At 42.0% G+C, this 12,089-nt stretch overlaps 1 protein-coding gene across 1 annotated transcript; it reads right to left on the reverse strand.

The window, feature by feature from the left end:
• Window positions 1-5,511: 5,511 nt before the first annotated feature.
• LOC116312458 (transmembrane protein 74) lies at window positions 5,512-9,042 on the reverse strand. Its single transcript, XM_039620083.1, has 2 exons — window positions 8,920-9,042; window positions 5,512-8,284 (listed from the first exon to the last, which is right to left on the reverse strand). The coding sequence occupies exon 2, from the start codon at window positions 8,215-8,217 to the stop codon at window positions 7,372-7,374; it is 846 nt and encodes a 281-aa protein (XP_039476017.1). The 5' UTR covers window positions 8,218-8,284; window positions 8,920-9,042; the 3' UTR covers window positions 5,512-7,371.
• Window positions 9,043-12,089: the final 3,047 nt, after the last annotated feature.

A 12,089-nucleotide genomic window follows, 5' to 3' on the forward strand; every position in this document is an offset into this window, starting at 1 on the left:
AGTTCAATTACCATGCCCTGTATATATAATTTTCACCAAGCATGTGGTTAAAAAATCTAAACGTACTACTTGGGACATTGGTGACCTGGCGGATGTGAAAAAGTGATACCAAAAAGGTTATATCTTAGTGAAGGTTATATATTAGTAAAGAATTAGCATTGAGCTTGCAGCCAACTACTGAAGTGATATGACACAAGATATCCCCTCTAATGTCTTAAAGTATAGTATCAATCTCAATTTGAAGACAGAAACATCGATTGTGGATTTGGAGTGTCAAATTATATATATATGTATATATTCTCCTCTCACCCGCAGCTGCAGGCAGTCTTTATCTTTCAAGCTCGGGTCCTCTACCAGAGGCCTGGGAGCTTGAGGGTCCTGTGCAGTATCTTTGCTGTTCCTAGGACTGTGCTCTTCTGGACAGAGATCTCCGATGTTGTTCCTGTGATCTGCTGGAGCCACTTGCCTTGCTTGGGAGTCACTGCACCGAGACATTACCATCCAATAATGGTAATATGGTAATGTCTGTTCTTTTTTTCCCCCTTTTTTTTGCCTTTTTAACTGTTTTCATTTTTTTTGTCCTCACAAGAAATAAATGAAAACAATAAGTTCATTATTTGGACCTCTCTGTGTTTCAGTTTATCTAACTGTCCTTTCTTTACATTTTGTTCAGCTTTGGAGAGCTTGTTGGCTGTGGATTCAAGCTAAGGCTCAATTCATTGGAAAGCTACCACTCCTGCAATATTTGTTTTATAACCCTTTGAAAGCTTGTAATGCATAATGAACCCAGAGTAAGGCATTTTCACATAACACTTATGCTTTTTAGTTTTTAATATAATACATTTACTTACAAATGTGTAGCTTCACATTTCTGTTATTGCCAATTATCTTAAAGTAAAGACTCTGAATACCTCTTGAAAAAAAAAGGGAACTCTTTTTATTATTTAGGTTCTCTTTTTTTCTGGACCCGATCTATTTGCTGCTGAAATGACCGACTTTGCATAAAATAATCAATAAAAGAGGTCTTATTTTAAGATTTCAAGGTGCATTCACCCTATCGACAACCTCCCTCTCTCCACCAGTTAGTATCATCTCTCAGCAGACTGATACCAATCGGTAACACAACACTGCAGAGAAAATGAAATGCAGTGCTGCAGTCAGCTTTGCAGCGCCCGCTTTTGGTCTGGGCCTCAGACCAAACACTGCTGCTGACTCCCTCCAGAGTCTATCCTCTATCTGCTGCTGAATTCCAGATAATGCTGATTTCTGTTTTTCGAGCGCCATGTAGGAAGAGCTGAAACTGCAAATGAACAAATGAACACAGGGAGACTGGATTTATTCCTGGAGGTGGAAACAGTATTATTCTTTGAGTTAAACATCTGTGGATGTATCAGCAAGCTGCAGTTTTCATCCAAACATGGAAATTTAATTATAGTGGCAGGCTTTTATGGCAATAGTTTTGCTGTCAGTAGAAGCAAAGACAACAAGCTTGCTGATTTGATCTTGAAAGGTCAGCTTCCTGATTTTTTTTCTTGTGATATTAGGCACTATGCTCTAGGGACAGACTGATTTTATGCACATACACATGCTCAACAGAGGCTGGATCCTATTTCCCTACTTACATGAGTTGCGTTTTATGTTTAACCCAAGCAGAATGCATGCTATCATAAGTATAGTAAGCACAATACTCGTTACACATCAGCATACATAGTAACTGTGCACATGCTAGAATTGGCATTTAGCTTAAAGCACAGCTGAAAAAATAGAAACACACAATCATTCAAGGCAGTATAGATGTAAATGTGCTGAATATTTCCATTGTGTTGTTCCAACGTCGTAGGAGAAAAACAAACTGCTTTCTTGGCTCGGTGAAGTCATTCTCAAGGACACACTCTGCGCCACCTAGAAAATTTACTGCAGCAAACTAGCAAGCAATCATTATTTGCTATAATTAGAGGTAAATGCATAGGCATAATAGGGGGAAACAAGCATACATAGAGGCCATGCATGACAAATAACCACATTAGTAATTTGATACAAATTAAATCAACAGATCCCAGCAGTACTGTGTGATTTACAACAGAAGGGGCTAAACAGCGAGGTGATCAAGAGGTGAACAGATCCTGTGATTTGTTGTGCAATACATCTGCATTACAGGCATCTGCTAAGCTGAGGAGGCATTGAGCGCAATGCAAATGTCATGGTAATGGTATTGTTAAAGCAGCCACTGTGTAACCACATCACTGGCAGGGGCAGCCTCTACCATTGCAAACAGCGCATTAAAAATTCACTGTAGTGGATGATCAGAGAGGCTGAGAGAGACACAGGGAGAGAGATGTAACCTGCATTGCCTCCTTGCAGCGGCTGAGTGGTTTTACTGTAAGATTGATCTAACCGATCACCTCATTTCCTCTCTCATCCACCATAGCAGCCAAAGCACTGATAGTTTATCCGTCTGAGAAAGTGATTTTAAGGTGCCAAGTACAACACAGGAAATGGCCCTGCAGACGTTCTTGTATCTGGTTATGGCAAGCCTTATTGCCGGCTGTGGGATGAGGCAGCTAAAGAGGCATCACTGAGGTTTGCCAGCGAGGGAGTGACAGAGCAATTCAGAGGACTGTTTCAGTGTCAGCCATGTAGAACACGGCTGACCAGAGACGTAAATCGATTTGACATGGAGCAGTAGTTGTGGTATTTTCTCGTAAGAATAGGGTTTTGTTCAGTATTACTACACAGCATAGGAAACTGCTGAACCGCTGAGGCTTACAAAATGGTATGGCACAGGCGAAAGAAAGACAAGACAGTACTGAGTAGGAGGGACCATATGGTAATAAATTTAGCTGAAGAAAAAACACACACAGGCAGCATAAAAGTATTTTTCAAAAGCTTTGATGTCATCTAAAAGTGAAACCGCGGGAAGGGGCTTGGATGAGCCTGAACAAGGATGTTCTTGGAGTCTAAATGTAAAACAGCCCAGCTAAGTGCACCCATAGCAGTGAGCTTTGCGGACAATGAGCTTTCCAAAAAATCCAATATGCATATTGACTAAAAATATCCTGTCTTAGTACGGTGGTGGAGGGAACAACCAAGAATGAAGTCATATCCCCGAGGAGTTTGGCTTTAGCTTTCTCCTCCAAAGCAATCAATCAGAATGGAAACTTTTTTTGTGAGCCTCACTATCCACTGATAGACAGAGAGCAGACACAGCATAGCAATTAATGTACACTATCTAATATGTATGACCAATGAAAGCCAGTTGTTTCTGTTTTTTTGTTAAAAGACACAGAAACCACAAAATTTACACAGCCAACCATTGAAGAAGAGTTAAACCTTTTAGGAATTAGCAGGTTTGATCACAAAGTTCTGTGACTTTGCCCATAAAAATCCAAAATCATATCCAATTTAAAGTTCGCTAATCTCCCCTTGTCTTTGTGGCCCTCTGGTCCGCTTCCAGTGTGGTGGGTATTTTCTGATTGCTCAAACTTGCACACAAAAATTTTCTAACTGACCTCTCGTGTACATTCTGTGTGGAGAATCCGATGTGTGGAGAAGCCAAAGAGCAGTCTTCAATGGAAAAGTCTGCAAGACTGGAAGCCAGAGAGGGGGCATCGAGGCAGCGGGTGCATGCTTGTCATTTTGTTGACATTTACGATGTTTTATGGTGTTGTGCAGCATGAATTTGACCCTGCAGTTCAGACTGGTAAAATGTATTTTCATTCTGACATCCTAATACATCTGAAGGAGAACATTTGGTGCAAATGACTGAGCTATGGTGCGTGCAAACATGCTGTCCTGAGCGCAAAGCACATTGTAAATGCAAGGGTTTTTTGTTAACACCAGAAAACTAGTCCCAGTTTTTGCTTAACAAATCCTACTCACCAAACTTTGTTGCTTCCACTTGTTTAAGAGCCTCTGATACACTGGAGGGGATTCTGTGCACAATGCAGTTGTGTTGTCAAGATGGGAGTTACATGGTGCATGGTGTAAAAATAGTAGCCACACTCGGGAGATTCAGGAAATTTAAATAATGTATGTGATTTGACTTTTATGAGTAAAACTTTGATATCACTAGCTTAAATTAGCATTAAGACAGAAAATATGGAAAAACGGCTAGCCAAGCTCCAATCCTCCAGGTGAGGTGGGGTTTATCCATTTCTTTTTCTACAAAAAAAAAAAAAGAATCTAAAATGATGGACAGGCATAACCGAAAGTCTTGGCCCAGATATCTGCTGGCTACATCCCCCAAAACTTAGCCATTATCTCTAGAGGCTCAGTCAGCAGACTTGCTGGTGGGTTCTCAGATTGCAGATTTTCTGCCCTGAATGCAGGACTTTAAGATAAAAATACATCTTCCCCCTCTTTTAAAAAACTGAGGCATTAATCATAAAACTGTCATTTGCTTTGAGGTTACTATTGTGAATTGACTCTCTCTCTCTCGTCTCTCTCTCTCTCCATATATATATATACACACACACACACACACACACACACACACACACACACACATACATATATATATCTATATATAGATACTATAGCTTTCTCATCCACTGCCTGCATTTAAAACCTCTGTAGACCATCTTTGGTCCACAGAAATGGTTTGAAATGAAATTTTCAGGTCAGCAACTCTTTAATCTAGAAAAGGTGACACACAGCACCTATGCCAACTAAATACACCCACACTCACCATGCACACACGTGGAGTCTTAGCAATGACAGGATGAGGAGTGTAATATCACCTTTGGGAAATTAGCTGATGGCAGCAGTTTGACTGCTCCTCAGCCTTACCCGAAAGGATCGACTTACGGAGAAGCCAACCAAATATCAATAAGGGTGATTTAGCTGTGCACTGCTCAAGGATAAAGAGCTTATGCATGAAACCTCTGGAAATACACTTGAGCTTGGCATGTAAAATGCTGTCGCTTCAAGCAAATCCCCTGATTAAATCCCCTGAACACATTTAGTTGGCTGTATGAGGGGAAGCCTGGTGTTGGCTGTGAGGAGGAGGACAGAAAGAAGAATGGGAGATAAAGAGGAAAAATGGGAGCAGGAAAAGAATAGTATGTGAAACCTACAGCATAATGCATTATATACCACACATGATGCTCTTTGATGTGTGTTAATTGCCCCCATCTGGGATTTATGGCCTTCTGTGTGTTACAAGAGTGACATTGTCACAGATGTTGCAACATTTGTAAATTAAAGGCAGTGCAGTGTTATATTTCTGGATTTTGATCCAATTGCTCAATAGTATCATTCACAATTTTTGGCAGTGGCTCAGTTGGTGTTGACCTATCGGTGATGAACAGGTTTAATTTTATGTGGAATTACTGGGGAGTGTGAAAGAAAGAGGAAGTGGGAAGAAATGAGAATCTAGCAACCCAACTTGGATGTTGCACTTCACCTCCTCAGCCAACGAGACCAGGAAAGCCCTCTCATTGAAATATGATTAAGATTTACAGCTCCCATGAAGAGAACAGGACAATTTGCCTCATTTGGATCATTAATTTTTATTACCTTTCCTGGAATTGTCTGCATTTAGTGTTTTATTGCAATTTTGAAATGTAATGGTTGCTCTTCAGGGATGTACACACAGGAAATGAAATGCTCTAATAACAAAAAGTTCCATTAGTCCATTGTTGACAAAATCCGGGCTCATACATAAATGTCTTCTGCTTAATCTTACCATCTCAGGCCATTTTTCCATCATCTCCCATCTTCCATCAACTGACTGTCATTCAGAATGCATGTATATGCTCTGACAGTATATAGAAGCAATACAACCAAACAAAAGCACAGCAACAGCCCCGGGCTGTTTACCGTCGAGTAATAAGCCTCCGCATCTCATTAATAGAGGCTGACTCATGTCGTTTTGAATGTAAGCCTTGAAATAGGGTCACACAGCCTGAGAAAAGAAAGGACAAGAAACTAAGGTAACAGTAAGAGCCACTTGAACTCGTCTTGCAGAATGCAACATTTGGCTGTTCATAAGAATATATGCAAATAAGAATAAGCACTTCATGCATGATTTATGAGCCTTAAGGTGTGCAAAAGACAATTGTGTGAGATTTTTTAATGGTTTTTTCTTCAGCCTGTATTAATAACCATCAAGGAGAAACATAAGGTTGCTGTAACTCTGACTAAGCCTAGACCAAAGTGAATTCCTCCTTAACCAGGAGACAGAAGCTGGTCTTCACCTTGTCAGGTCACTGGAGCATTAACATTTTTAGCAAGTCTGCACAGGATAAACCTCTTTTCCTAAGCTCTTTGTGCTCACCTGCATTTCTTTTCTCTCTCTTTTTTTTTTTTACTCAGCAAATCAGTGTGATAACATCAAACATAACCTTTTAAAAAAGAGTGAGACATCACTTGAGAGAGGTAATTAGCTCTTTGAAGTAGTGACAGCTTTCCGTTTGGGAAATAGGGCAGCGCTTTCATCTGTGATTAGATGTTCTTAAGTCCATCCTCAGGTAGCAGAAGATGGAAAGAGACTGGTAAGCACAGGCTTGCTCAACCTTGAAACGTAACAGGCACTTGGGTTGTGGTCTTTTGGGACCCCTCCCACAGGCGTATAAGTCTAAAATATGCTGAAGGTCTGCAGGGGGAGGGGAAATCTGCTGTGGCAGAGAGAAGGTGAGGCAAGAAGCTGAGAAAGAGGAGCAGGGCAGATCAACAGAGAGCAGAGGAAGGTGCAGAGTGGATGTGATGGCTGTCAACTGCAGTCAAATTTGTCATAACTATCAAATCAATGTGCAGCTTTGGCTCAGATGGATGAAGCCGGCCTTACTGGCTTACCTCAGCACTGCACCAGAGAGGGACTGTCACTGGATATTACCATGTGGACCGCTGAGCCTATTCGCCCACGTGACAGTAGACAGGGACAACTATACATCCCTTCTTACTGCCACTTTCCTGCTCTGGGGACACAAGCATCCCCCTACTTCCTGAAATGTGCCTATGTGCAATTTTGTTGTTTGCATTAAATATGAATAACCTTAGTAATAAATGGAAGCTCTCAGGGATTGTATCTTGAGCCAAAAAAAAAAGGTAATACAATGTTTGTGGCACAAAGCTCTTAATGTTCTCCCTGCACTTTTTTTTTTAAAAATAGTTTAGTCATAAAAAGATCATTTGGGAATAATTTAATTCCAAATAATAGATTTCTGCTGATTGCTAACTTTGCTTTGGATGCTTTTCTTGTTCACTCTATTTGCCACGTGGAAATGTAACTGGAGGTTTGATCTGTTGCTACAGTATGAGACAAAAATGTTGCAGACTTACAATTTGAATACAGTATATGCTAGAGAATGACAATGTGAATGGCATTATTTCCCCAATTAATCACAATTCTTTTATATGCAGAGCAGCAGCTTAGGTAATAGTTTCCTCCACTTCATCTTCTAAGGAATACTGCCCGGATGAGTGGCTGGGACTGGATCTAGTTTTCAGGTTGATCGAGCCGTATAGTTTGGCCGAACGCTTGGAATAAGCGATGACCTTTCTCCTATACATCTCTCCCTTCCACATGGAGATCATCAGCAGCGTGGAGAGCACCACGCCGCCCAGCGTGAGCAAGCAGAGTCCCGCGATGACGCAGCGATCCAGGTGGGCACCTATCCGGGCGCTTTCCATCTCCAGCTTCTCCATCTCTCTCGCCGACACGCTGTCGCGGTCCACCACCACATCCCTGGGCACAGCGTAGGAGATGATCACCAATGAGATCCCGGTAACTAGGAACGTGACTGCACTGATAAAGCCGTAGTCTATAGAATTCCCGGAGCCCTCCCCGAAGGAGAGATCATCCTCGGACATAAAAGAAAGCTCGGGGAGAGTCTCAGAGCAGGGCTCGCCGTTGCGCACGGCTCTGTGAGTACTTTTGCAACTAGACTCCGGGCTGGCCAGTCGCAGGTTAACATTCTCGTCGATATAGGTGAAAGATGTCTCTAATTCCTCGTCGCAACAAACTCGAATTTTTTCCTCACCGAGGTGACCAAGTTTAATCTCCGCGCCCGCCTTGCGCGGCGCCGTCCTTGGTGCTGAAAGACACCGGCCATGGCAGCTGCGGACCGGGTTACAGGCGCCCTCCCCCGGGATCGCTCCTCCTGTTGATCCACTCGACTTGCGGGCATGCAGCTTGGCCGAAACGCGGTCAAGGGCGTCGGAAATGTCGGGCTGTTTTCCTCCCTCCTTTGCAGGAAGCAGCTCTGGGGAAGCCATTCGTGTTTCACCACCCGCTGGTTCACTCTGAGCCTTCCTCCCACGATGTTTTCACTCCACAGCATCCCTAATAAGAACACACACCACGTCTAAGTTTAACGGTGCTTATAAATGAGATTCCTGTCATTGTAGATAACATTCTTCTTTTTCTCGTATTTCATAATTCACGAATGCGCTAAAACTTGTGCGTAAAATGAAGAATCCACATATAGTTAATATAGAGTAATGCTGACGAAAAGACCACTTTAAAGTTGATGAGATGGTTTAAGAGTGGACCTTAAAAGGCGCTTATATGCCCGTGATTAGCCAAATGCCTCTTAATCCAATTAGGTAAACAAAACGTACAAATCGAGATTAAGCTATCTATTTTAATTCTGTTTTAAAATATACAGTGCTTGATCAATAAACACCTTTGTGAAACTGAGCTATAACTAATCCCTGCAGAGCAGAGAGATTCATAACCACTATCAGCCCGAGTCCAGTAAAAAGCACCAGTAGCTTTAAATAAAAGCACCACTTCCCCAAAGATATACCCTAATCGTCCTGCACACTTAATTTGGATTCAGCGTAAGCTATGAGATGCTCCTCTGCATAAGGGTTGGACCAGCGATGCATATTTTTTCTAATCCCTGACTAAAAAAACACAAAACAAAAAAACCTCAATCCTCCTCAAGCTGCATTAATAAACAGAAATAAACTCACCGCGTTACTTAAGCATCCCTTCCGACTTCTCTCCGTCACAGCGGATGATACCACACAACGGAGGCAGACAAAAAAAGCCTTATCGGTAGATATGCTTTGAATATATTCTGAGCTTGCTCAGTGCTTTGGCAGACCGGCTGCACTGAGGGGAGCTCTCCCCTTAGTCCCTCCCACACACACACAGCCTGCGACGCCCGCGATGTGGCGCTGAAAGGAGCGCCGCTATCTGAGAGTCGATTGCGATCGCTGTCCGTCAACAGAAACGAAGACTTGAAGGAGCGAGGGGAATCCTTATATATGGCACCGAAATGCCAGTTAATAGCTGTAAAGCTCCAGCGCACATTACTGGGAAATAACGTAAATATAATATAAGCTCAAATGCCATCAACAAATTGAAAATTAAGTATTTTGGTGGAATTAGGAGTTTAGGAAAGATTCCCAAGGTCTCTATGAAGCCAATGTTAAACCCCCACAGAGACAATTCATACAGAGATGCTATTGCAATAGAGATAAGGAAATAAAATCAATTTGCAGTGGGGACTCCTTGGATCAGGCTTACTGGGATAGGTCTGGGCACTGGGTCAGTACTCTGGGCTTCTTCTTGTTGTTCTGCTGAGGGGAGCTGCTATCTTTGGGAACAGCCTTTGCTGTGATGTGTGTATAACTGTTCTGCAAGAAAGTCTGGGAGGGTCAGACTTTTCAAAGTGTTATCATAGTGTTACTGTTTTGTAACAATGACTGATGTCGTTCACTTCACCTGTCAGTGCTTTTAATGTTGTGGGTGACCACTAATGATTACTACAAAAGCAAAAGTTTTTCCTGTTTGCTTTGCTTTGGCAATAAGGCTTTAGTGATATTTCAGCTGCTGTTCTGTCTGCTAATCATCTTTGCTTTCCAGCAGTGACGCATCCTTTTGTCGGGACATCTCTTGTTAAACCACACATTTATGTGTTGACTTTTTTAAACTAGTGGCAGGTGAAATGTGGGATGGAAAGAGGAGGAATAAAAATGCTGTAGAGTCCTACATAAAGTGGGGCACCTGGTCACTCTAGTTCCCATATAGCCTGCTCTACAGGAAAAATACTGTACAGCATTTTAATATTTCTGTAGCCACACAACTGAAGATCATAGACAAACATAGAGTAATCTCTTCTGTATGTCTCTGATCTGTGACCCTATGTAAACATTTTGAAAGGTTTATGTCATTCATTCTACATCTTCCATGTCCTCGTCTTGGTACCATACTCAAGGATTCTTATTAATCAAATGACTCATGACTCTTGGAGAGTGTCACTTTGTAAACTAAATGCTAAGTACGAACTACCAGCAACCGTTTAAGTGCCTAATCCTATTTTAAAAGATATATTCATTTGCTGACTGTTCCACCTTATTTGGTGCAAGCAGACAGCAGCTATAAATATAGTTGCCACATTTTCCTTGGGTCCTGGTGGCTGGGTGAATAGCTTTGGCTCATTTCCCAACAAGACTTCCATTTAACAGATGAGTAAAGAGAGAGGGACAGGAGTGGGAGGGGGGAAGAAAGAATGGCAGGGAGAGACAAAGATTTACTTTACCCTTTTTGTTCCAGAAATTAGTTTTCAGAGGGATGTGAAGCACAAATACTCCCAGGTCACTGACTGATAGATCATAATGGTTTATCATAATGGTAGTCAGAGTCAGTCCTGTGCAGAGAATCAGAGGCAGCAAGCTGAAATCTGTAACAACAGCCAACATGAGATGCTATCTGTCTGCAACAGTGCACCACTTTTCCTGCTGGCAAGGACATCAAGCCTGCAAGAGGAGGGGCAGCAGGGGATTCAGTGCTCCTAAAGGGTGCATATCCATATATCCTTGTAGCCTCTTCTACCAAAGGCACAGACCCGCACACAAGAGTAAAGACTATGAAAGATGGATGTTCTTTTCCCTTAGCCAGTAGTGGATGTCATGGTTGGGATAGAGGGGGCAGCAAGAGCGACAAGAAGAGCTAGACACATGTGGGTGTGTGAATTATGAAATGAATTCATGAATGAGAAAATAAGTGAGTTCACCTTACTTGCAGCTGCTCCGGGAGCTAGTGAAGCAGCAGACTGCAAAGCAACATAGGTAACAAAATCACATGAGATGTGAAATAAGCTGCTACCAGAAACAATGCCCCGAGGGCCTTTGTACCTTCTTGCAGGTTTAATCTAACAAATGTCTTCATAATGAAGTTAAAACACAGTAAAAAACAAACACGTTCCTACAGAGAAATCATTTATTGCTGTATAACAATACAGGCAGTAGTGCAGCTTTTGTAGTTTACACTCCAACACAGTACGTGTTGGAGCTAGGAGTTGTCCAGGGCTGAGCTCGAGCATACTCTTCAAGAAATGTTCAGCCTAATGACATTCCTAATAAGAATTAAATGATTAGATTCAATCAGTCTAATACACTCACCTTTACACACCACTTGATTCAGTTCAATTAGATATTATTTATACAGCTCCAAATCACAACAACATCTGCCACAAGGTACTTTATACTGTAAGGTTACGGCCGTACAATAATACAGAGAAAATAGAGAAAACCCCAGCAATCAGATGACCCTCTATGAGCAAAAACTTGGTGACAGTGGAAAGGAAAAACTCTTTAAAAACTGTTGAAAGTAAGAAACGTCTGGCAGAACCAGGCTCAGTGAGGGCAGCCATCTGCTGTGACCGGTTGGGGTGAGGAGAAGAAGACAGGATAAAAGACACGCTGTGGGAGAGAGACAGAAAATTATAATAACTGATGATTAAATGCAGAGTGATGCATAAACACACAGGGAGTGGAAAAGGTGAGTGAAGAAGAAATACTGCATCACAGGAAGCCCCAGCAGTCTAAACCTATTGCAGCGTAACTAAGGGAGGATTCAGGGTTACCTGATCCAGCCTAACTATAAAACAAAGTTTTTAGCTAATCTTAAAAATAGACAGGGTGCCCTCTCCTAAGTCCAAACATGGAGCTGGTTCCACAGAAGAGGTGCTTGAAAGTCAAGGCTCTGCCTCCCATTCTACCTCTAAATATCCTAGGAACCACAAGCCTGCAGACTGACAAAGAAGTGGTCTATTGGGGTGATATGGTACAATTAGGTCTTTAAGAAAAGATGAAGTCTGATTATTTAGGACCTTGTTTGAGAGAGCTGTGAGCAA

Source organism: Oreochromis aureus, linkage group 11, assembly GCF_013358895.1.
Source record: "Oreochromis aureus strain Israel breed Guangdong linkage group 11, ZZ_aureus, whole genome shotgun sequence".
NCBI lineage: Eukaryota > Metazoa > Chordata > Actinopteri > Cichliformes > Cichlidae > Oreochromis > Oreochromis aureus.

What these genes read in the sequence shown, in the direction of transcription:
- LOC116312458 (XM_039620083.1), bottom strand. Translation starts at nt 8,217, where the DNA reads ATGGCTTCCCCAGAGCTGCTTCCTGCAAAGGAGGGAGGAAAACAGCCC.